This window comes from Lissotriton helveticus, chromosome 3_1, assembly GCF_964261635.1.
Source record: "Lissotriton helveticus chromosome 3_1, aLisHel1.1, whole genome shotgun sequence".
NCBI lineage: Eukaryota > Metazoa > Chordata > Amphibia > Caudata > Salamandridae > Lissotriton > Lissotriton helveticus.
The window spans coordinates 1,869,322,533-1,869,349,107 of record NC_136061.1 but is presented as its reverse complement, the minus strand read 5'-3'; the positions used below and the strand labels follow the sequence as shown (position 1 = coordinate 1,869,349,107).

The window sequence follows — 26,575 nt, the reverse complement described above, 5'->3', positions numbered from 1 at the left end:
CCAGATGATCAGCAGTTTGATTGGGTGTTCAGGCTATCTGCAGGTGTTCCATTGGTGTGGCTGCGGGCTGATTATCTCCTATCGAGGTAGAGCTCCCGAACTAGGCGCTTTCTTTATCGGATGCCCTGTCAAAAACGCAATCTCTGGCAATCAGCTAATGTATTCAGACTTTACAAAATTCAATATGCTCCCCCGTTAATAGTTTGTTCTAAAGTACATAAATTAACACATTAGGTCAGTAACTCTGTAGACAATATTCACTTTCATAAAACTACTATGCTGTTATACAGATACCAGTAACCTTCCATGACACCCTCAGATCATTTATAAAATGATAGTGTCTAAATTCATGAAAACATAATTTCTGCTGTGGGAGTGACAGAGGTGGCGGTCTAGACACTGCACAAGCAGGACCCAAGTGCTGACCAGGAAGGGCTTCTATACATTGTATCACTCTCTGGCCAGGCGTGGCCAGAGAGCTTAAATAAACATGCGGAGGTCACTCAAGACTTTCGGCCCATACCTTCATACTGTGTAGTCATGTGTTTTTGTGAGCTCTTGCCCCTATTCCTCATGAGTCCAGTGTAGGTCCATGACACTGGTGACAAGGGTGGGCCTCATTCACAGCCCAGATTCATCCACCCACGTCCCTTTCCTCTACTTACGGACACCCCAAACCAGAAGCAGCTCGAAGCAGGAGGCACCGTCCCTGCTGTGCACTGGACCATTGCAGGGGCGCAGACCGGCAACAAGCGAGCAGAAAGCTTCGAAACACCACCACAGCCAGCAGTGAACCAGCAGAGCGCGCAGTCGCTGCAGTAACAAAGATATTGTTCCCCTGTCTGCCTCCTCACCTGGCCCGCGCCCTCACGGCAGCAGACTGGCAAGCCAAAGTCTCCATCAGCAAAGACTTTCACGGCACGTCTCGTAGCATGCCGGACCAACGTGCGCATGCGCAGATTACCACCTGCCGGTCTCCACCAACACGGCCAAGTGCTAACACGTTCCAGGCCAGGAAAGTATCATACCCTCAATGCTAGCCTACAGAACTGCACACCCCCCACGAGCACAAAGCTGGGAATAGAAGCCAGCCTCCTACCGGTGCAGACAAGAGAAAGGAAACAAGAGAAAAAAAGAATAAAGGAAGGAAAAGAAAACAAGAGGGAGAGCCAGAAATTAAAGACACACCACAGAAGAAAGCCCCATTGCTAAGCACACGGTGTGCATACAACCACTGCACACCACCACACGCCAGAGACCATGATTGGCCAACCGGCACAAGCAGCGTCACAGCATTCACTGCCAGCGCAACAAGCAGGGCACCAGCTCGTTCAACCTACCACGCAACACACTTAAATCAATGCACTACCCCCATTCAGAGAGCCGATAGACCCAGCCACTGTGTCCTTCGGGTGGACCATCTGGATCAGTCGCCTAGATAATTACTTCACAGCAACGCAAGAAACGGACATCACAGTCAAACGGTCCCTACTGCTACACTTTGCGGGAGAAGAAAGATACACATTTTTTGCTCATCTACCAAACATAGGGCCGCCCAATGATTACAACATGGTGGTCAGGGACCTGAACACACCCTTCGACCCTCAACTAAACGCCGATTATAAACTATTCAAACTCCGCCAAGCGCGCCAGAAGGAAGGAGAGTGAATGGATGCATTCCACGCGAGACTACGAGCACTGGCCTGCACGTGCACGGCCAATGACCAAAACAAGGAGGTCAGAGCACAAATCATCCAGGGATGCCGAAACAAAAATCTCTGGACCCTCATCCTCCGACAGCCAGGAATCACTCTCGAAGACATTTTCATCATGGCACAGTCGCATGACCTGTCGGACGCCAGAGCGATGGCGATGGACATCATCATCCAACAGTCAGAAAGACCAGCAGCCATCAAGAGGGGACGAGCAGACACAGTATACACACAGAAGAGAGGAGCCCGATGGCGGTGGCCAAGCAAAAGCGCACAAGGAGCACGCTGCGGGTACTGCAGGAAAGAGGAACACCCTCAGGCAGAATGCCAGGTGCAGGCGCGAACGTGCTCGAAGTGTGGCAATCTCAATAATGTCACCATCGCGTGCAGAGGGGGCCCAAGAAGTAGAGGAGCTCGTGGAAGAAGACCACCGTTAAAGGCAGTCAGGCTTCTGTCTCTTGAAAAACCAGAAAACGCAAAACAACAAAAATGCAGAGGCTTTAACTAGAGAACTCATCCACAGACGATGCTACCTCATCTCATTCGCCAGTAATCTTAAGCAGAAGGGACACCCACAGCCCACATATGCCATTGAAATTGCTGGATCCAAAGTCACTGCGCTGATCGACACTGGAGCGTCTGTGAATGTGATGGGGAGCCAACAGTACAAGCAACTGAAACCAAGACCATGTCACATGTAACAATTTTCACGTATGGCAGCCAACCTCCCTCTACCCCTTAGGGGCAGGATGACAGTGCAGGTGAAGTCAGAAAGCAGCGAGCTTACAACAAATTTCCATGTGGTGAACAGAGGGGCTGACCTCCTAGTGGAAAGTCACACAGCCGAGGACCTTGGCCTTGTCACGTTCACCCACGCAGTTAAAGCTCTGCAGACAGAAGTATCGGAACTCTTCCCGCAGATCTTCAAAGAACTAGGAAGCATGAAAAGACCACCAGTCTCACTGCACATAGAAAAGGCAGTGAAACCAGTTGCATTGCGGCACAGATGCATACCCTTCCACCAGCACCCACTAGTTGCACAAGAACTCCATGGTCTAGAACAAGAAGGAGTGATCAAAAAGGTTACTGGTCCGACACCCTGGGTATTCCCGATGGTGATAGCAGAAAAAACCAAAGCAACTCAAAAAGATCAGGTTATGCATAGACATGGGCCTGCCCAACAAGGCAATCAAGCGAAAAAGGCACCAGACACCAACATCATAGCCGATCTGAACCAGGCTCGTTGGTTCTCCAAGCTGGACCCCAACGCAGGATATCATCAGTTGAAGCTAGACGAAGAGAGTCGGTACCTCATGACCTTCTCGACCCATATCGGCCTACGCCACTACAAAAGATTGAACTTTGGGATTTCATTGGCAGATGAGATATTCCAGAATGCTGTCAGAGATACTCTCAGGACTTCAAGGAGTATTGACTGTCAGTAACAACATTTTAATACACTCGGCGACCATAGGGGAACACCACCGCCATCTTTGGGCTACCCTTCAACGCCTTGCTGAGCATGGTGTGACCCTCCACAGAGAAAAAGGCTTGTTCTTTCAAAAGTTAATTGAATTCTTTGGCTATGTATTCAGCAAAGAGGGAATCCGAGTCGACCCGCGAAAATCTCAGGCCATACAGCAAGCCACTGCACCAACCACTGCTTCAGAGACCCGAAGTTTTCTAGGGATGGCCATGTACTGCGGGCGATTCATAACGAACCTAGCCACCCTGGCAGAACCTCTGCAAGCCCAGACAAAGAAGAACACTACCTGGAGAGGGGGCAAGGAAGAAGAAGACGCTTTTCAAAAGATTAAAGCAGCACTGTTAGGGAAGACCACCATGGCATACTTCGATGCTACTCAAATGACCGTGCTGCTGGTAGATGCCGGTCCTGTTGGACTTGGGGTGCTCCTAATGCAAGAAACAGAACCAGGTCAATGGGTGCCTCTCGCCTTCGCGTGCAAAGCCCTCACACCAATGGAAGCCCCCTACTCCCAAATCGAAAGGGAGGCGCTAGCAATTAAGTGGGTCTTCAATAATGTTCACCTTTATGTCAGCGGTCACCCTTTCAGGGTTGTAACTGACCACCAGGCACTAGTTCCTTTGTTCAGAGGCACAGCACCACACCCCGCAATGAGAATCGAACTCTAGGCTATTCAGTTACAAAACTATCAGATGGAACTGGTCTATCGGCCCGGGGCCAAGAAACCCACAGATTTCCTATCTCAACACCTACCAGATCAAGCAGAGGAAGATCGTGATCATGAGCTCAAAACAGAAGAATATGTCGAAATGGTGTCCTAGCGGGCATGCTCCAGAGCCCTCACCATTGACGAGATTAAGACAGAGACAGGCAAGGACCCCATGCTAATGAGGTTGATGAACTCTCAACAGAGAGGTGGTGGAAAGTATGATCTGCTTCATATGGTTACCCCCACTTTTTGCTTGATTTCACACTGTTTTTGACTAGTCTAACTGGGATCCTGCTAATCAGGATTCCAGTCTATCTGCTTTCTCCTTAAAATGTTATGCTATGTACTGTGGTACACTCCAGATAGGATACCGTGGTACCCTTATAAGTCTCTAGTATATGGTACCCATGTACCCAAGGCATAGGTACCCCCAGTGGCCTCCCATGGGATGAAGCATGTATTATGCCACCCATGAGAGGCCATGCAAATTGGAACTACAGGTCTGCCATTGCAGCCTGTGTGAGCTGGTGCTTGCACCACTTACTTTAGATATAAGTTCACTATATCTATAAGGTCACTACACTTAAAACTTATAGGTCACCCCTATAGCAGGCCTTACCAATCCTGAAGGCAGGGTGCTGGGTTTTACGTGAGAGGGTGCCCCTGCACGAGCAGGGCCCCTCTGCAGCCTTCGGAGACCATTCTCTCGGGTTGTCTGTGACGCAGCCAGACCTATAGGTAGAGGTGCATCATAACCTCGAAGTAAATGCTATCTGCTGAAACAAAACATGTTGTGTTTGGTATCAAACACCTTGAAATCATACCTACACACAGGTAACCGGTGTGGGAGGTATAATTACACCCTTCTGAAGCGAGCTTCATGGGTCAGTGGTCTTTCCGGTGCCAGCCTTCTCAACCTGGGCAACACAAAGTGGTTGCTGCCGGCAAGAGACACATTTCTGCCCTCCTGCTGCTGAGCCAAGCTCGAGCAGGGGAAGGCAGGTCAATAGGCATCCTGTCACAGGTAGGTGTGAATACCTCCCAGACAGGATTTAGTGTATTGGGGCTGGGTGGGTGCACTTCCAAAGTGCCTGAAAGTCTGCATCTGAGGCACGCTTGGTGTTCTTGTGCATAGTCCAGCTCAAACCAGTTCTGGGAGCTGTTGGCTCCTCCTCTGGTGTGAAACTGGACAAAGGACATGGGAGTAACCTCCCCTAGGAGGGTCCCCTGAATCTGTCCAACCCTCTACCATGGGTACATAAGCCTTACCTGGCTGTAGGACCTTAGATTTGATATGGACAAGATTCTGAACAAGAAACCACTGACCTTCGACCGGCTGGACACTCTGGACTTCGCTGGACTTTGACTGGGCCCAACTTCATCTACCTCTCCATCCAAAGTCTGTGCCCTTGCACCATACAGGCTCTGTGCAGGACATGTGGAGCATTAAGGTCATATGAAGAATCTAGGAAATCAAAAGGGGGAGTGAAGAGGTGGTGCCGTTGGGCACCGAGGTGGGCACGTCCTCCTCTTAACAGGGATTCAGGTCAATCAAACAAGGGCCACCTCACATTGGGTGGGTGTATATCCGGATGTCATTGGAATACACCTTCTTTGTTAAAATACCCCTCACACACCAAAAGGGCCCTTGGTGTCATGCTTCATCATCGGGGTCTTCCCGTCCCGCTGCGGGGCGGGGCAGTGCTGCGACAGGCGGATACGCCGGAGCACCTTTAGATGGAAGTGCTATGTGTTTGGAGTGAGTGTCAGTGGGGTCAGGAGTGATATATTAGTGAGTTGTTAAAAAATACCTGGCCTAGTGGAAAAAAGAAATTTTATTAAACACTGGCTGTTATTGTTAAAAGAAAAGTGAAGCGGAGAGATGGAGCTAATTAATGGGCTCTCTCTCCTATGTGGGTCAACATGTTTCGAGGCGCAAGGCCTCTTCGTCAGGACCTTAGGGGAGATCCCCCTGTCACTCACTAGTGTTTTCTCCACAAAGGTAGAAAAGGTGTATATACAAAAAAGTGAAAAAAGAGACTATGTGTGTAAATACAATTAATAATTACAACACTTTTATGCTACCACACTAATAATGTAGTATGCCTGCAAGATAAGAAAACCTGATTAATAATTGCGCCGATCCCAGAATGCGCTTGACTCTAGGTCACCTGTAAGGGAAAAGAGACACACACACAGATATATCGGTATGCAGTAAGGGATCTAGCATGAATGGTGAAGGAATATGAAGAATATCTTCAGACACACATAGTCACACACTCAGAGTAGGTAATGCATGGGGGATGTGAATAGCCAGGGATAAAGGAATGCAAATACATACTTATCAATGGAGGAATTAATGCCTCATGAGCCAGCTTTAGACAGAAGGGTATAGTGGGGTCCCAACTGCAAAGGGAAGAGAGAGGGGGTACATTGTAAGTTCTATCCCATTTGTTGTATCGCCAGGTAAGGGTATTGCTGGGATACATAAGTTCGTCCTATTGAAACCGGCTACGCCGTACTTACTGAGCCCCTTGCACGCTTGTGCTTCCTCCTTCGTCTGCTGCTTCCGTGGTTATGAGGGAGGACGGGAGCGGCGAGTATTTATATACTCCAATAATTGGATAATTGATCAATTAGCTCTGAAAAAGCCCGCCGAATTTACAAAGGCCAAAAGGGTGGTGTGGCGGGCGGCCATATTGGAAGGTCCGCCACCCACTCCTTTGTGTGCAAATCTGATCTTAGGTTTGGTAGATGCGGAGCTCGGTTCATGACTTTAAACTGAAGTCCGTTGCCGTTTCAAGCCCGGGGTACTCGGGGAAGGTTTAGACTCGCTTGGCGCTGCGTGGAGATACACGGCGCGTGTGTATTGTGCACTGCGCATGCGCCGGTCTACTCGCGCCGCGCGCATGCGCGTCGCAATGACACTGTGGCCTTGTGTATGCGCATGCGCACAACTAACCCCATGGTAGTGTTCATTGCCGGCACGCGACTCAGTGCCTAGGAATTGGCAAAAACGGGGGCATATTAAGGCGTAAATATATTGGCACAATGTGGGACAGATTACAGGATGTTGGGCTACACCCATTCTCTGGGGGTTTTATTAACAAGTTCAATCTCAGTTAGTTCAAGGCTAGGGAGAGGCAGATCCCTGAGAGAGTTTGATAGTAAGATAACGAAGCTAATTGCTTTTGGTTGTTATTACATAGGAAGTACAATCCAGTGTAGGACTGACTGGAAAAGGCAGAACAAAGGGGAAATAGAAAGCAGTATAGCCACACACCTGTTGCCAGGGACTTGTTCATGAGGGCTCTGGTTGTCAGTGGCTGTATCCCACACAGGTGGCCCTAGGTATTCAGTTGCGCCCACGGAATATCGTCATTCAAGCCTGTGTGGTGTGTCCCCAAACGGTACACCCAGCGTTGTTCTTTCAATAGAAGGTCTCTATCATTGGGAAAGGCCTCAATGACTGTCCATTTTAGGTCATGGACACTGTGTCCAACAGTAGCAAAGTGTGTTGACATTTTCGTGGTAGTCCTATTGCAGCGCACATTGCTACGGTGTTCACCCATTCGAATTTTCACGGGTCTGCTGGTCATGCCCACATATTCCATGTTGCAGGGACATGTGATTAGGTACACCACATTGCGGCTGTTGCAATTAGTGAAGGCTCGCTGTTCCCATGTAGACTTGTTAGAAAATGTGATACTTCTGCTCTTTTGCGTGTATTGGCAAGATACACAAGTGCCACAGGGGTGGTGTCCGCTGACGAATCTGATGAAGAATCTCCCTTGGGGTGAAGGAGTCACCCCCCCTACATTTGCAGGCACCATAATGCAACTGACCGTCTGCTGATCCTGAACTCCAGCAACACAGGAGGTGGGTTCCAAAGTTCCTTGAGGTTGAGCTGCCCTCTCACCGAGTTTGAGGCCAGTATCCCTCGCGGGGACCGCATAACCCGAAGCTCTGTGCACCACGTACTTTTGCATATGCTTGTTGGCAATTCCTGAGCTTGTGCATTGGACTCCGTGTAGTCCTGACCCTGAGCAGTATTTCCACCAAAGAACTCCAGCCTCCTCACATCGAGTGCTCAGTAAGCTGCTACTTTGCGATTTTGCTTGAGGTCCCATCGCGACTCCTGGTCATTCAGTCTGTGGGTCCTCCTGAGGGTCATCTTGAATTTTGTTGCGCTTTCCTGGTTGCTCCAGATGTGCCCTGACTCCCCATTTCTTGGTGAGTCCCCTGGACCTTGCTGGTCTACACTGTAACCTGCTTGACCGTCCTGCGTGGGTTGCTGTTGCCAAGACTTGTTGGTGCTCCAGCTACACACTGACCCCTCAGCACTCGACATCCTTCGTGGGACAGTTCACATTTGGCTCCTGGTCATCGTCGACATCTCCTGGTCCTCGTGGCTGCAGAATCAAATATCTCTTCTTCGCACCTGAAGCATCCGACGTGACCAAGACTCTGTCCCCTCTGCTTTCCGGTTCCTTTTATCATGAATCTTCCCTTGGATTCCAATGGACACTTTCTTCCTGCCCAGCAGTAGCTCTTCTTTACAATCCTCCATTAAAAACGACTGCAGTTTCCGACACCACTTCAGACCTATGCACCCGGCTCTCCTGGGATAGGTAACTCGGGTACTCAAGTATCCACGGGTGGGGTGGCTCTCCAACCTCCTAAGTTCCGAAGGGTTTCCTCAAAGTCCACGGAGAAGGGTCCCTAAACTTTAAAAGTGTAACTGCAACTTCCCCATAGAATTGTACGGCGCCCGCAGTTGTGTTAGTACATTGCACCCGTCCTCCGTGGAGTCCCTGTTTACTCACCTTGGGTGGTTCCTTGGGGTCCCAGCGATTCTATGTGTTCTAGACACTGTCTCGACTCCAGTCGTGGTTATTCTACCACTATTTTAATATATGGTTTGGTCTCCCCCTGGAGCCCACTGTGTATTGTGCTACTTACAACTGTTTATTTGCTAAAATCATAAGGGCCGTTTGGACTGGTGCAAGGTGCCCACTTTAATTAGTAAACAGCATATACAAGGCCAACTTCTCACAAGAGGTTTGTGGTAAGACTTCCTTCCTGGCGCCAACGGGTGGAATGGGCCTGACAAAGAATGGCTGGGAAAACTCTGGAAGGTGCGGGGCGAAATAAGCGTTGCAGCAGATGGCGTAATATTGAGGGGATCCCGGATCGCCATTCCAATAAGCCTCCAAGAAAGAGCCACAACCCTGGCCCATGAAGGACACCAAGGGACCGTGCAGATGAAATCACGGATGATGGAAAAAGTGCGGTACGCTGGGCTAGAAGCAGCCGTGGATACCCTCGTGAGAAACTGCAGGCCCTGCCAGCTCACTAGTAACCAATAGTCACCAGCTCCGTTGATAACGGAAAAACCAACAACGTCTCCATCGTCGTGAGTGAGTCTTGATTTTGGAAGCTTTCCTGATGAAAGAGCAACTGCTGTGCAGATAGACAGCTATTCAAAGTACCCCATAGTTGAAGTGATTGCGTCTACGTCCTTTGCACACCTACAGCCAGACTCTTTGGGTTATCCCATGAAATCAAGACAGACAACGGACCCCCGTTTCGAAGAGAAGAGTTCAAAAACCTACTTGCTGTACTCGAAGTTCACCATCATCGAATGACCCAGCAAAGACCGCAGGCCAATGGCGAAGCCGAACGCTTCATGCGGACACTCAACAAGATCCTCCGGATCGCAGTGGCAGAACAATCCGACCCTGAAATTGCACTTCAACGGTTTGTGCGGGAGTACCGCAGCACCCCACACTGCATGACGCAGAGGTCACCTTGGTCCCTGATGCTAACCAGACATTGCCGGGACACAATTCCTGTGGCTGATAGCTGGGTCCCAGAGCCATATGACCCCGCCAACACCTAAGCATGCCAAGGAGCAACTAATGAGTGGGCCAGTTGGCGGAGGAGAGCTAAGTCCCACATCAGTTCCCCAGGGAGTACTGTCCTAGTCCGGAACCGTCACAGTGGGGGAAAGTTCAGAACAGCGTATGAGCCTGGACCGTGGACCGTTACAAAAATCAATGGTACTGCGCTCACAACGAAGCAAGCAGAAGAAACAATCACCAGAAATGTATCCTGGTTCAAGAAAATCCAACAGTCTGACACAGACCGAGGTTTTCCCAGACATGTAGAGGGCGGAGAAGCACCGGTTGAGGGCACCCTATCATACCCTGACGAAGAACCAACAGTGGCGAATTTCTCTCAACCTCCGACCGCAGAACCAGACATAAACATTACCGGAAACCCCTCGTCACCTCACAGCCTTGCAGAGAGTCAGGGGTCTCGATAATAATGGTACAATCTGAGACCCAACCCCAGACCCAGTCAAAGGCTCAAAGCCTTTGTATGTTGAACTGGTCATTTGTTTGAATACTAACTTGGGAAGGGATGTAGCGGTCTAGATACCACACATGGAGGACCCGGATGCTGACCCGGAAGGGCTTCTATACATTGTATCACTCTTTGGCCAGGCGTGGACAGAGAGCTTAAATAAACGGGCGGCGGTCGCTCTGGACTTCCAGCCAATACCTTCATACTGTTTGGTTGTGTGTTTTGTTAGCTCTTCTTGCCCCTAGGCCTCATAAGTCCGGTATAGGTCCACGACAACATTGAGTGTCGAAATGTAGAAAGATGATCCTAATATCTACTTTGACACCTTTTACACAATTGCTCCGCTTTTTCCTGCCCTATTTAAATTGATATTTTCATAAGTTTTTTTTATACACAATGATGTTGCAGAGGAGACAAACACTAACGTTTTTCTGTAAAGTGTATAAATGAGGACAAAAGTGACATAAAATGTGACAAAAGTCATAATTTTTATGTGAAAATGGTAAGCCGAAAAGTGTTTGCAACCTTCACAATTTTGGCAACATTTTAAAAAAATGTTCAACTTCGCACAATGGTAATTTTCATGTGTCGCTGGGTAAATTGACTTCATGTTAATCCCACAAAGAATAAATATTAAACAAAAGAACTTGATCAGATGATTGCTTTAGTTGGCTATTTTTGGTACATTGTAGTGACAAGTGAAAGCATGTGACACCTAAGAAATGACTAACAAATTAACAGGAAAAATGATAACGTAGTGCTTGCTGGCGGTGTCTCTGTTAGGAGTAAACTTTCTTTAATTTCTCAAGCTGTAATCTGTGGACCACCTAAAACGTGTAAGGATGAAATAGAACAGTGGTGCTTCACCTTTAGACTTCTGAGGACCCCTCACTTAATCATTACTGGAACCCAGGGACCCCCACTCTCTCAATATTGGAATCCATGGACCCCCACTTTGTCATTACTGGAAGCCGGGGACCCCAGCCTGAAATTTATGATGATTTGAACTACAAAACAATACACCAAAAATACAGAAATGAGTGTTTGTTAAACAAATATAAGAAAATATTAATAAATGTGCAGAAATGCGAGTCATATCTGGGATAAAAGGAATATGAAAAAGTGTTATTTTGCTCATAAGACAGACAGGAAAGGTTTACAAATATTTATGGGTGATATGGTTCCACCAGGACATTTTCAAGGCGAGTCACTCACTTATCACAGTGCGCTTTGCTTCGGCGAACGTGACCTACCTCCCCTCGTGATGCCTGTTCGGAATTTGTAATACCTGCACATCTGGCATGCTAGAATCAGGACCGCAAGGAGGAACAGTGCCAGTGCCAGCGCCAAGAGGCTGTACTTCGCAGTGCTGGGGAGCGTCAGGAAGAGGGATACGAACATCCTGCGGTCCACACATAAGTCAGCTGCGCTGAAAGAGAAGAGAGGAGGCTAAAGTCAGTGATTGCCATGTACGACTACGATCTCAGGTTGCGCAGTAGTTGGCTCGGTACTAGTGACATCTAAAAATTATTCCGTGCCTTAAGTTTGTGGAGTATTTTTGAGTGGGGGTGGAGATCAGTCCCCCATTGCCTCTTTTTGCAAGTTTGAAATGTTGGACTAAACATTTCCAAATCCTTAAGACTGGTTGCAATGCCAGTCTCAGTTTCATACCAAGAGACAGGGTTTCCATGAAAATTGTCTCCATCCCTGTTCATGGACACAAAATAAAGGGCCAGATGTATCAAAGGGTTTTAGCCATTCTGTGTCTATAGGAAAATGTGTTCATACAAATGGCCCAAAGTTCCTAGTTAGAAGATAGTTTTTTTTTATTACTCGACTTGTCCTGTTCTTAGCTGCATTATGGTGAGATAGGGTCCTAAACCCCAGACCACAGGCCACTTAAAATTCACATTGTAAGATTTAGTTTCTCTTTCTGCTGAGATCATAGGAATCAATCACAAAATGTTCCTCAATAAACACACTGCTCCCCATAACACAGATCAAGATAGGTGCAGGTTACAAGAGAGGCTCTACTCGGATCCAATTGAATCTGCTTCTGGTCTCCTCACCAGAATTAACAACTACCCTGTCCATCTGTCCATTGTGACATGTTCTAGTCGTGATGTCTTTAGTGAAACCGACACCAGGACAATGTGGTTGGTCTGCTGCTGCTGTTCACACTGCAAACACTGCTTCACAAGACTGTACATACACATCAATTGCACAGAAGTAGAGCCCTGCCTTATCCCTAGGCCTTTTATCCACTGAACCAACATAGCCACAATGCTAATAACACATGGGTGTGTGCTGCAGGGCTGAGGCTGAGCCTGGGACCTGCCACACAATAGCCTTGACAAGAAAATCAAAGCCGACAACCGAGGGAGCACTGAAACAGAGCAAGGCAATCATTGAGTCTTGTTTCATGTGACTAACAGAAAAATACTGTAGCATCGCTGCACCAAAAACTGTCTTCATAGTTAACACTCTAAGCATGTTTTGATCTTAGCCCTAAGTAAGGTCTGGATTGATGTGATGTGGAATAACTTGCAAGGTTATTCGACAAAGGATGGGTCTACAGGTGCTGTACGAGCACCCTTAACGTCCTTCCTCAAGCCCTGTATGGACCTTCACAGACGAAGACTACTTTCAGAGCGAGCGCACTATGGAAGGAGCCTTCTAGTTTTCTGGCACCCTCTTGAGGTGCTGTGCCAGGCATCTTTCCCCAAATATTGAAGGGTTGGAGTTCAAAGACTGATCTAAGCATCCCCAAAATACTATTTGTAATAGTACATGTAAAGCACCCATTGCAGTGTGTGTGCTGCACACAACTTACATCTACTTCTAGGTTAAGGCTGGTGATTAGAAGGTGAACAGAACTGTTTCGAGCAACAGCCGATAAAAGGAAACATAGCTAAAGACTATGGGCCTCATTTATGAAAACTGTTGCATCGCTGCATGAAAACAACGATGCAACAGTTTTCACTGCGCTCTCCTTGTGACACGATGGATGCACTGTATTTAATGTACGGCATTCCATGTCGCGGGGAGCTACAGATACGTCAGTATTTCTGAGGCGCAGTAATGATGCATTGCTGGAGTGTGTCACAAAAATGACATGACTCCAGCAATGTGTCATTACACTTGGCCTTGCCCAAGTCCCATGTTAAATGTGCCTGCGTCAGTCTTACGCCTGATGTGAGGCAGGTGTAAGATTTTGACACAGTGTCTTCTACGAGGCCTTTTATGGGGGAACACCCACAATGCAAACATTATACCTAACGCAGGTATAATGTAGCACAGGGCTTTACAAAGTGATGCTTTGTAAATTGGGCGCAACATGGCGCATTTTTTATGCCGCCTGTGTATCACAGAAAGTGTCGCAACAGCGGTGCAATAATATTGCAAGGCCTCAGGAACAAGGGCCAATATGTTTAGTCCAGAAAACATTCAGAGGATCCCAAAGTCCATAAGATTAATCTACAAGTTGTTTTATGTGCTTTTCTTTGCGATAAGGGCGGTGTTTTCGTGGAGAGGCACAGACTCCTGGAATACCAGCGATGCTCATATTCAGCTCAGTTGTTGATTGCTGGGTGGACTATGCCAGCTAATTTTAATAAAAACTTTGACACGAATAAATCACCTTCAAAAAACCTATTTTCTGTGCTCAGATTTCATTCAGTAAAAAAACCTGCAGTTGCAATTGTTCAACCTTAAAAATCAATCATGGGCTCAACTGAGAACCTCCAAGGAGATCAAGATGGATTCGAGGTGCTACTTTTTATCTGGCCAGTTCAATCCAACGTGATTTCCCCACATGCCTTCTTGAGTTATGCACCACAGTTTCCGTTACATACTCGGGGGGACACATTAATCAGTTCTCAAAGTGGTAGGTCTTTCATCGTCTGACCACAACTTTAGAGGGCTTTTTCTCTTGGTTTAGAACGAAACAACCAATTTCTGTCTGAAAAAGGACTACATAGAAGCTTTTGCACATAATGGCATAATATTACTGTTTGAACCTAGCCAGGGTCTACTGGTACAGCTTCCCAGAAAAACATTCTGGGAATGTTTTTATACATCTCTGCTCATATGGAATGTTTGTGTACTTCCCCACTCATACTTTTACATTTGTTTCGTGACCTAGACACTATGGGCCTCATTTTCAAACAAATGACACAGCACAGCGCCGCAACCCATTTTGCTGAGCCGAGCCAAGCACAGGGATGCGTTGTATTAACAACAATACCACGTATGCGTGTGCTATCCCCTGCACTAGCACACAATTGGCTGCTATGCGCCAGCGCAGGCACCCATGCATCATGTTGCAAGGGTGCCTGCGTTGCGGGGATGATTGTTTTGTGCAGGAAGGGGCACCTTCTTGCACAAAAACAATAATTGATGCCTTTTTCCTCTTTTTTATGCGTGCTGCAGAATGCAGCGTGCTCAGAAAGAGGAACAAATGAGGAGAAAAAAAGGATTTCTTCTCATTGCTCCGCTGGGGAGGCGTAGGATTCTGATGCAGTCCCAGCTTTACAAAACATTGCAAATCTAGGAATGCTTCAAGTTCCATGATTGTTGCATGGGAACACCCACAGCAACACCCATGGAACGCACTTTTCACACAGAGTAATGCATGAAAGGGACACACATTTACAAGGCCATGAAAAGTCACGCCGGGTGACTTTACATGGCTGTGTAAATATGGCCAGGTTCACTGCACCGGCTGCGGCGCAATGGACATCTAAATGAGGCCCTGTGTTTCTAGGATGTACCCCTATTGTTTAGAAAGAGCAGCCTCTCTCTCTTTTAAGGGTAATTCTATATTCCTTTGCCCACTGATGATCATTAAATCAGTATGTCATTGGTCCTAATCTTCCCTTCATTAGCGACAGATGTTGTGATTGTGAGGTCTCTGCAATAAGGGTGTATTTTGACTAATTCTACACAGACCTCAAATCTAAAGAGGCATATGTGTCCACACACTGACATGTTCCTCAGTGACAGGCCCTTTCACACTGACAATTCCTTGACTTGGACACCCTCTGCTGAGCACTTGTCATTGCCGCTTCACAATCCTAGCCCTGGCAGTTTCGGATCATGAAAAATTTCTTGGTCACAACAGGTTCTTTGAATGCTCATATAATGTATGTAAAGGGTTTGTTATTCAAAGGCCTATCACTGCAATGGTGTTGAGGTGTTCAGGGTGTACCAGGGAGGGGAATTCTATGTTTTCAACAAGGACACTTGCTTGTGTTTAGCCCTCTGTGTCCCCCACCCCACCTGCCCTTGTATGTGTATCCCATGGCCCTGCAGCTCCACTGTTGTCCCCTACATCCTTTGTATGGGCCTCTTGTTGCTGAAGCCCCTTTGTGCTACCCTACCTTTTCAACCCCTTTGTGTCCTTTCCTACCTTCAGCCCTCCACTTACTGTAGCCCCATCTTATGTGTCATCCCCCTCCTTTACATTCACACTGTGCCTTTAGCATCTGCAGCCACTCAGTGTGTCCACTTACAGTCCCTATGCACAATTCTGCCATGCTTCATCTTCTCTGCATCAGTTCTGTGCCACGTCCCCCATCAGCCCCTGTGTGCACCACCACCTTGCCTCTATGAGCCCTTTGTAGTGACTCTGTCTGCCCCTGAATGCTGCCCGGAACTCGCAGTGCCTCTGTGTGCCTCTCCACCTCCTGCAGCCCCTCTGCATGTTCCTATTCTACCCTATATTACACCTTTGTGTCCCTGCCCCCAGTGCAGCCCCTTTGTGGGCCTAGGCCCCTTCCAGCCACTCATGGTGGCGCATGGTGACATCCTGACTCACATCGAAAGGCCTCTATTTGCCCCACTCATCCTGCTGCCCCTCTGAGTGGCCTCTCCTCCCCTGTATCTTTCCTAGCCCGCACGCCACCCCCCTGTGTGCCTATAGCACCCTGAAGTCCCTGTATGAGGCCAGCGCCCCCTGCAGCCTCTGTGGGCACCCCTGCCTGACATCTGTTGGCCCTATATGTCCTGAGCCCTCTGCTTGAAAACGAATAGAAGAGTTGGCACTTGCTGCAGTCACTACTGTCTATGTGCCCCAGTCCCTAGCCGCATATCTGTGTGCTCGATACCATGCCTGTACTCTATGTGCTGACCTGCCCCTACAGCTCCTCTGTGTGACCCTAACCCAGCTACAGCATCTGTGTGCCACCCCGAGCGGCTCTACCACCCTTTTGTTTGCCCTTCCACATCCCATCAGCTCCGCTGTTTCCACCTGCCCCACTTCCTATCTGTGTTCATTCTGCTTCAGCTGTGCAATCCATATATGTGTCCCTCAGACCTACTACAGTCTCTCTGTGTGCCGCTACCTTCCTTCTATGGGTGCGTGAATATCAAAAGAGATTTAAAAAAAATACTTCTGGGGAAGGGGCTAAATATATTCGCCCTGGGGCATCAGGAGCCTGCAAACCCTCTCCAAGCACGGGGTTTGAGTTTAATAACTACTTCCTATCCCGCCTTGCCAAGGGTGAGAGTAGTATGTGACAGCAACTCCCATTTTGCAGTGTCTGAGGGTGATTGAAGGCAATGAAACCCTTCCCCTTCAGCTTGCCGAGTGTGACAGTGGCTTTAAAAATACAACACAAGATCTGGCGCCATCTGTTGCGCCCCATTCTCAATTGGAAACATTCTGGTATTTGGAGCCTTTTCCAAAAAAAGTCATTGTATCATCAGAATAGCTGAATGAATCTCTCCAAATCAAGAAAAGGCAATAGGGGACCATAAGGACTGCGTGCCTTTAACCCTTTAGCAGCTAGACCTTTTCCCCTCCTGTGCTCAGCCTTTTTTTGGCTATTTGGGGTCGTGTGCGCTTAGGCCCCTGTAACTTTTTGACCACATAAGGTATCCACGCCAATTTTGCGTCCTTTTCTTCCAACATCATTTCTAAAGGTACCCAGGGTTTGTGGATTCCTTTGGAGGGGTCCCAGAAATGAGACAAAATACAGAAACATTTTGGGATTTTTCTGAAAAATGGGAAAAACGGGCTACAAATGAAAGCCTCTGGGTTTTTCCCTGCAAATGTTTTAAAAAAAGGGTTTGTGGGGCTGAAATCACAATTTTCGCAGCTTTTAGGGAATGACAGTCTTTTGTCAGAGATCCAACATTTTTTACACAGTTTTGGCATTTTTCTGGGACATAGCCTATTTTTGCTATTTTTAGTGCTTTCAGCCTCTTTCCAGTTAATGGTAAAAATGAGTACGAAAGCAATAATGGATCCTGGAAAACTATGCATTTTAGAAAAGTAGAAAAAATTCTGAATTTAGGAAGGGGTCATTTGTGTAGATCCATCAAGGTTTCTAAATAGAAACTAACAGTTAAATATTGGAAAAATTGAAAATGAGTTGGAAAAAACAGCCTTTTATGTCAACATTTTCACCTGTAACTTCTTGTATTTATGGCAGGTCTTTGAAAGAAATATACTGTTACGTCCACTGGACTTCCTAGTTGTGGGAATATATAGGACTTGTAGGTTCACCAAGATGCAGACGAACCCAGAGTTAAAAACTGAGTAGCAATTTGCAATGGCTTTTTATTATGTACCGGGTATATAGCAATTATTGTGAGAAAATGTATACATGGAAAAATCGGTATGAAAGACACCTATGTATTTCTGAAATGGGTACAAACTATAGAGTTTAGAAACAGTACATATTTGCACATTTTAAAAATTGGGAATACTCATAATAGCATGAGAATTATTGGTCATTTTTCGAAATGACTTCTTTTTTACACAATCTCTTTCATTTGGAATGCAGAAATGCATCAAAACTCAATATGTAATAACAGTTGCTTTACAAATATGAATTACCCTAAGTCTCCCGATGATAAAAATGGCACCTCACTTGTGTGGGCAGGCAGGCATAGTGTCCACGACAGGAAAGGGCTCAAAACCCAATGTGAACACACCACATTTTCACAATGAAAATGTACCCTTTTTTTGCGAAGTGTGTAGTTGTCGTTTTTTAACCTTAGCTCTGCCGGCACCAAGGGAAACCTACCAAACTCATACATTTTTGAAAACTAGACACCCAGAGGAATTCAGGATGGGGTGATTTGACTGCCTGCCATCATGTTCTGTTACCCAGAATCCCTTGCTAACCTAAATAAATGTCAAGAAAGCCACATTTTACCCACATTTCTGTGGTGGAAAGTTTTGGAATCTGCGTGGATCCACACATTTTCACCCACCCTGTGTTTCCCAAAGTCTTACGAGAAAAACGGTACCTCACACGTGTGGGTTGTCCTAGTGCCCACGACAGGAAACCGTGCAAAACGCAACGTGGTCACATCTCAATTTCGCAGTGAAAAATGACCCTTTTTTGGCAAAGTGCATAGCTGTAGTTTTTGAACCCTAGCTCTGCTGGCCCCTAGGGTAACCTAGCAAACCTATACATTTTTTAAACTAGACACCCAGGAGAATCCAGGATGGGGTGACTTGACTGCCTCCCACCAGGTTGTGTTACCCAGAATCCCTTGCAAGCCCAGAAAAGTGTCCAAAAAACACATTTTTCCCGCATTTCTGAGGTGGAAAGTTCTGGAATCTGCGTGGATCCACACATTTCCACTCACCCCGCGTTCCCCAAAGTCTTCTGAGAAAAATGGTACATCACTTGTGTGGGTCAGCCTAGTACCTGCGACAGGAAACAGCGCAAAACACAACATGGTTGCACCTCAATTTTGCAGTGAAAAATTACCCTTTTTTTGCAAAGTGCCTAGCTGTAGTTTTTTAACCCTAGCTCTGCTGGCACCTAGAGAAACCTAGCAAACCTATACATTTTCAAAAACTAGACACCCAGGGAAATGCAGGATGGGGTGACTTGACTGCCTCCCACCAGGTTCGGTTACCCAGAAACCCTTGCAAACCTAAAACATTATTTTAAAAAACAAGTTTTCTCCACATTTCTGTGGTGGAAAGTTCTGGAATCTGCGTGTATCCACAAATTTCCTTCCACCCCGCGTTCCCCAAAGTCTTCCGAGAAAAATGGTACCCCACTTGTGTGGGTCGGCCTAGTGCCGGCTACAGGAAACTGCGCAAAACGCAACGTGGTCACACCTCAATTTCGCAGTGAAAAATGACCCTTTTTTGGCAAAGTGCCTAGCTGTAGTTTTTTGCCCCGCCCAGGGTTGCAGGTTGGGGGCTAATGCCCCTATCTGCCCCCAGGGGGGGCAGAAAGCCTGCTAGATGCCAGGGATTTTTTTTAGCACATTTTTATTAGGGTGGGGTCTGCCCAAAACGGGCATGCCAATGCCCCCACCCTGATAAAAACTGTGCACAAATAAATCCGTGGTGTCTAGTGGGCTTTTTGCCCCCCCAGGGGAGTGCAGATTGGGGGCTACTGGGCAGGAAGGCTGTAATTTTTGCGGGGGAGGGGGTGGGGGCATGGGCAAGCCCGTTTTGGGCTGCCCCACTCAAATTCAAATTTGCCCCAAAAAATCCCTGGCTTCTAGTGGGCTTTTTGCCCCCCTCGGGGGGAGAGTGGGGGCTCCTGCCCCATCTGCCCCCCCAGGGGTGGCAGGAAGGCTGTAATTGTTGCGGGGGAGGTGGTGGGGGCATGGCCATGCCCGTTTTGGGCAGCCCCACCCTATTTCAAATTTGCCCCCAAAAAACTCCCTGGCGTCTAGTGGGCTTTTTGACCTCCCGGCGGGGCAGATTGGGGGGGTAATGCCCCCATATCCCCCCCAGGTGGGGCAGAAAGTCCACTAGACGCCAGGGAGATTTTTTGTGCAAATTGAATTAGGGCGGGGTCTGCCCAAAACGGGCATGCCAATGCCACACCCTAATAAAAATTTGCCTAAAAAAATCCCTGGTGTCTAGTGGGCTTTTTGCACCCCCGGGGGGGCAGATTGGGGGCTACTGCCCCATCTGCCCTCAGGGGGGCAGGAAGGCTGTAATTTTTGTGGGGGAGGGGGTGGGGGCATAGGCATGCCTCTTTTGGGCAGCCCATCCCAATTCAAACTGGATTGAATGTATGCCACCATCTACCCCCCATGGGGGGCAGAAAATCCACTAGACGCCGGGGAGTTTTTTGTGCAAATTTTAATTAGGGTGGGGGCTGCCCAAAACGGGCATGATAATGCCCCCGCCCTAATTAAAATTTGCACAAAAAATCCCTGGCCTCTACTAGGCTTTTTGCCCCCCCGGGGGGCCGATTGGGGGCTAATGCCCCATCTGCCCTCCAGGGGGGTCAGAAAGGTTGTAATGTTGGCGGGGTGGGGGCATTGGTGTACCTGTTTTGGGAATACCCCACCCTAATTTAGATTTGCCCCAAAATATCCCTGGTGTCTAGTGGGCTTTTTGCCCCTCCGGGGGTGCAGATTGGGGGCTACTGCCTCCATCTGCCCCCCAGGGGGGGCAGAAAGGCTGTAATTAGGCTCCGCCCCCTTTTTCGCCACTCTACTCGAGCAGTCCTGTGGCAGAGGACTTGCTCGCGGGTGGCATTTGACTTTTGATTTTAAAAATACCTTTGTCTCGCCATCGCTGACTACAAGCAGCCCAGCCCAGCCTCGCCGTCCTGCTGATTACGAGCGCTGGACGCTACTCTCTTTTTAAAAACCCCTCCCAACCTGCCCTGCTGACTCCGCCCACCCTGGTCATCAGCCTATTTAGGCTCCGCCCCCTTTTTCGCCACTGTACTCGAGCAGTCCTGTGGCAGAGGACTTGCTCGCGGGTGGCATTTGACTTTTGATTTTAAAAATACCTTTGTCTCTCCATCGCTGACTACAAGCAGCCCAGCCCAGCCTCGCCGTCCTGCTGATTACGAGCGCTGGACGCTACTCTCTTTTTAAAAACCCCTCCCAACCTGCCCTGCTGACTCCGCCCACCCTGGTCATCAGCCTATTTAGGCTCCGCCCCCTTTTTCGCCACTGTACTCGTGCAGTCCTGTGGCAGAGGACTTGCTCGCGGGTGGCATTTGACTTTTGATTTTAAAAATACCTTTGTCTCTCCATCGCTGACTACAAGCAGCCCAGCCCAGCCTCGCCGTCCTGCTGATTACGAGCGCTGGACGCTACTCTCTTTTTAAAAACCCCTCCCAACCTGCCCTGCTGACTCCGCCCACCCTGGTCATCAGCCTATTTAAACATCTCCCCATGCGTCAGCGCAGCGGACGAGCGCAGCGGGCGCGTCGGTGGCGCGCCGGAGTCGCGCCAGAGTTAAGCCCGTCTGCGCCCGTCCGCGGCCGACTGCGGCCTAGGGCTACTACCCCTGGTCGAAAGATCTACTGGACTAGGGAACAACTACTTGGTTTCCGCCCCCACACTGCCTCCTCCTGTATGCACGGGATGATGAGCAGCGACAGGGTATGCCCTCATTGCAGCTTTCGCATGACTACTATGCCGCGGGACACTACGGAGCAGGCACTGTCCTGCGGCCTCCTGAATGTCAGGTCGTTACGTAAACACAGGCTCGATGTGTTCGAGCTGATTACGGAAAAAAAACTTGATTTACTGTTTCTAACTGAAACGTGGTTAGATCAGTTTTCCGACTCTGACATTATTGAAGCTACACCGGAGAATTACTCCTGGGTCAGGCAAGATAGGCCTGAGGGGGTGGGAGGGGGGATTGCGATTATTTTTAAGGACACTTTGGGTTGCTGCTTAGAACGCACGCCGATCATGGAGAGTGAGGCGGGTCTCTTCTCGATTAAAATTAATGGGGCCATGACGCTTAATGGATGTCTGGTATATCGGCCCCCAGGGGCCTGCACTAAGTTTAGGGAGAGCCTGTTAGAAAGCCTCATGGAGGCGACCCTGCGCAGGGATAAATTTCTCCTTTTAGGAGATCTCAACCTGCACCTCAACTGCCCTGAGGCTATCGGGGTTGAGGATTTTGGTCGGGACATGCTTGCCCTGCAACTGGACCTGAAACTTAAGTCGCCTACGCATCGACTGGGACACCTCCTGGACCCGGTCTATGCTAATTGGGAAGGTGTGGAAGTGTCAGGTGTTGAACCCTTTCCCTGGACCGACCACTTCCTGGTGGCATTCTCCATACAGAGTAGAAACTCCAACAAAACCAGCCAGGTACCCGCTAACTATCTTAGGAGGAAGTGGGCCAAATTCTCGGTGGCAGCTTTTAACCAAGCCCTAACTAAGGACGGTTTGCCAGGGGGTGAGGACATAGAAACAGCTGTCCTCAATCTGAATCAGCGCATTACGGCAGCGCTTGACCAGACAGCCCCACTCTGCCGCCCTACTACTACAGGCGCTCGGAAAGATCGCTCAGCTCCTTGGTTCAGTGCTGAGTTGAGACTGACAAAGGCAGACTGTAGGCGGGCAGAAAAAGTCTGGAGGGTGTCTTATGACAACCAGGCCAGGGATCTATTTCTGGAAAAAAGGCGCATTCACCACAGGCTGATAAAAAAGTCTAAGGCAGCCTATTTTGCGGAACAAATTCAGGGGGCGGAAAACTCTGCCAAGGAACTTTTTGGCATCTATAAATCCTTGACGTCGGTGCAGGCATCTACAGAGCCGGAGAGCTGCTCTACGGAGTCTTGTGACCGAATTGCAAACTACTTCTCCGCTAAAGTAGAGAAGATTTATTCAACTTTCCCTATTCGGCCTATAGGGCTGGACCTAGAGGAAGCAATAGGGCACACAGAGACGGCAGGGCATATTACACGCTTTTGCACCCCTCCTCCTGAGGAATTATTAGTGGTGTGCCGCTCTGTAAAAACAGGTTCCCCGTGGGACCCGGTGTCGCCTAAACGCTTGGCAGACAGTCTGGTAGTCCTGGAGCCTTATATAAGGCATATCCTCGGTGTATCTTTCGGGTCAGGGAAGCTGCCGGTCGGATGGAAACAGGCGGTGGTGCTCCCGCTCAGGAAGAAACCACATTTAGGCTTCGAGGTATTAGAAAATCTGAGGCCCATCTCCCTCCTGCCTTTTCTGTCAAAAGTGGCGGAAAAGGTGGTTAATATCCAAATTATGAAGCACGTAGAGGAAAGGGGACTGCTCCATGCGACGCAGTTTGGTTTCAGGCCACGTCATTCCACTGAGTCCGCCCTCCTCATGGCAACGGAACATCTGAGAGAGGGCGTGGATGCAGGCCAAACTATGGCTCTGATCTTGTTGGACCTCAGCGCGGCGTTCGACACTGTAGCACACAACATCTTGCTACAGTGTCTGAACAGAGGTGGCATCTCTGGCACCGCGCTGAGATGGATCCAAGACTTCCTCAATGAGAGAAGTTTTCAAGTCAGGCAGGGAGACTGCTATTCTAGGGGGGTGCCTTTGGGCCAAGGCGTGCCGCAGGGCTCGTCCTTGAGCCCTACCCTTTTTAATTTGTACGTCGCGCCTGTTGCATCGATCGTGGAGAGTCATGGCCTCCAACTAGTCTCTTATGCCGACGACACGCAGCTGGTAATCTCCCTGTCGCAGGCGCCCTGTCTTGCTGCCGATGGCTTCCGTTCGTGTATGAAAGATCTTGCCGAATGGATGGCCAACAATTGCTTGAAGCTGAACGGCAGCAAGACAGAGGTGCTGGTGGTAGGGAGAGCCCAGTCTGCCTGGTCGCCGGCATGGTGGCCCTCCTGCCTTGGCCCCACCCCTACCCCGTGCCTAGAGGCGCGCAATTTGGGGGTGTGGTTTGACGTAGGGCTCACCTTTGGCCCCCAGATTAATCGGGTGGTGGGAGTCTGCTTCGGGATTCTGAAGAAGCTGAGAAAGGTCCTGGACTTACTCCCGCTGGAAGCACGTCAAACCCTGGTTCATGCCCTGGTAACAGCTCGGGCGGACTATGGGAACCTGCTGTACCTGGGAGCGCCAGAAAAAAGCATGGCCCGGCTGCAAGTGCTGCAGAATGCGGCTGCACGGCTGATACTCAGACTGCCAAAAAGGGCGCACTCTAAGGCGGCCCTCCAGCAGCTACACTGGCTCCCTGTAAGGAGAAGAGTGGAGTATAAAGCCCTATGTACCTGTCACCGTATTTTGAATGGCAGGGCACCCGTCCCCCTGACGAATTTGATCGAAGCCTACATACCAACACGGGCACTTAGATCAACAGGGGGTGGCTTACTGAGGACCCCAAGAATCAAGAAGGCCCGCATGGGAGGCAGGTCTTTCAGATATTTGGCGGCAACTTACTGGAACAAACTGCCAACGGACCTGCGTCTGGAACTAGATGAGGCCAGATTCCGGGCAAAATTAAAAACCTATCTTTATAGCAAATAAGGGCCCGTGATGTTTTTGCTCCCTGTCATCTGTCTACTCCCACTCTCAGCGCGTGGACACGCCGGTGTGCGTAAGCGCAGCGCTCAATAAATGTCCCAATAAATAAAAATAAAATAAATGGTGGCAGGGGGTGGGGGAATTGGTGTGCCCGTTTTGGACAGCCCCCACCCTAAAAAAAGTGCACACAAAAAAATCCCTGGTGTATAGTGGGCTTTCTGCCCCCCCGGGAGGGCAGAAAGGCTGTAATGGAGCCGGGGGTGTGGGGGCATTGGCGCGCCCGTTTTGGGCAGCCCCCACCCTAAAATAAGTGTCCCAAAAAGAATCCCTGGTGTATAGTGGGATTTCCCAGGAGGGGGCAGAAAGACTGAATAATGTTAATTTCTTTATGGGGGGAGTGAAGGCCCTTGCCCAAGGGGCCGCTCCCCCCTCCCTGGTGTCTATTGGGTGGATCTCTGCTTGGGGATCGCCCTCCTTGGAGATTCTCCCTTTCCAATGATACCTCTCCCGTCTTTCTAAGTGCTCAGGGGGCTGAGATAGCCCCCTGAGCATGTAGAAAGTGAAACTGAAATGAGCCTAAAGGCTCCTTTCAGTTTCGGTTTGTGTTCAATGACGACAGCGCGACGTGCACGCTGATTGTCATTGAACAGAAACCAGGGAGGGGGCCTTGGGAGCTGGGATTTCGTGCCCCTGGCCTCATGACGGAATGGTTCCGTCATGAGCACAGGGGCACCGATACTCATGACGGAACCATTCCGTCATGAGCATCGAAGGGGTTAAGATTTAGTCAGTATTCATTTAATGGTTTCAAAGTTATGTGCACACACAATTTCCTGTGACCAATCCCATTTTATTGGCAACAGAAAAACAAGTTTGGGGAACCTGTATAATTTTCATCAGTTTGTCCGATCTGCAACAAATCTGGTACTCTTTTATTTACCCGGGAAATATTTGTTCCCACGTTTGATGGAGACTGGTCAAAGAAAGAACAAAGTGCTTAAGAGTATATAAATCATATTTAAGGGCCTCATTACGTTGTTGGTCGGGAAGCATTCTGACCGATTCGGTCTCGGGATGGTTTCCGACCGAATTGGATTTGGGGAGTCCAACTGACCGATTACGATGTTTCTGAACACCATTCGGTCGGACTCCCATTGACTTCAATGGGAGTCGGTGTTCTGACCGACTACACAGGCTCCCTGTGATGTACCCTGTGGTGTGCACCCCATGGTACCTTCCACACTGTGCATGGTATTGAAGAGGGGTCCCATGGGTACCCACACGGGCCCCATTCAGAAGGCTCTGGGTGAAGGGGGGCCCACTACGGGCCCCCAAAGTCAGATTCGGACAGCCAATCCGTGTTGGAACAACCGATTTGGAAAGACTGTCCGAATCCGACATCATAATATGTAGGTTGGAAATGCAGTCTGTAGACCTGTACAAATCGACTCCGAATGGCTCTGTTACTCCGAATGCCATTCGGAACCGAGTCAGACAGTCCGAACGTTTTCCCACTATCATAATCGGTTGGTCGGAAGGCATTCCGATTTGGTCGGAAAGATGGGTTCCGAATTGGAATAGGACGAACCAAATACCACTCAGAGCCTTTCTGACTGACATCTTAATCAGCTCCTAAGTGAGGGGTCAGTCTTAAACACAGTCATGATATATATAAGCACAATTAGAAACTGAGTGGTTCTGACTGAAACATGAAAAAACGCAGAAATTGGCCAGTCATTTTTTATTTTTGAAAATCTTTTTATTGTTTTCAAACACAAAGAACCCACATGAGAATGACTGAGCATGTATACATTCAACAAATCCTCGATAGATATCAAGACGAACCAGGCATTAATCCCTACTGCTCGGCGGCTCAATTAAGGAACCATCTCGAAAGTCCCGGAGTCATCCCCCGAAAAAGTAACCATAACAGTTATATGATAGCAGCACAAATCAATACATTCCCAACATAATGCCCCATGCACCAGGTTCATTCTCAGTTCGGCCCCCAACAGAAATTGGCCAGTCATGATTAACAAAACGCACAACACACCATAACTCACGCCACCTGCGATGTTATTCTCTAACTGTTGTTTT

The 26,575-nt window shown here is 48.7% G+C and overlaps 1 protein-coding gene across 2 annotated transcripts in view; it reads right to left on the bottom strand.

The window, feature by feature from the left end:
- LOC144823927 (synaptotagmin-5-like) overlaps positions 1–26,575 on the bottom strand; it is a 423,013-nt gene that overhangs the window by 316,654 nt on the left and 79,784 nt on the right. Inside the window, exon 2 of one of the 2 annotated variants that reach the window (XM_078682846.1) lies at positions 11,530–11,705. In XM_078682846.1, coding sequence (XP_078538972.1) covers positions 11,530–11,677 — 148 coding nt within the window. In that variant the 5' untranslated portion in view covers positions 11,678–11,705. The remainder of the gene's footprint in view (positions 1–11,529; positions 11,706–26,575) is intronic. The other variant, XM_078682848.1, reaches the window with a different exon arrangement.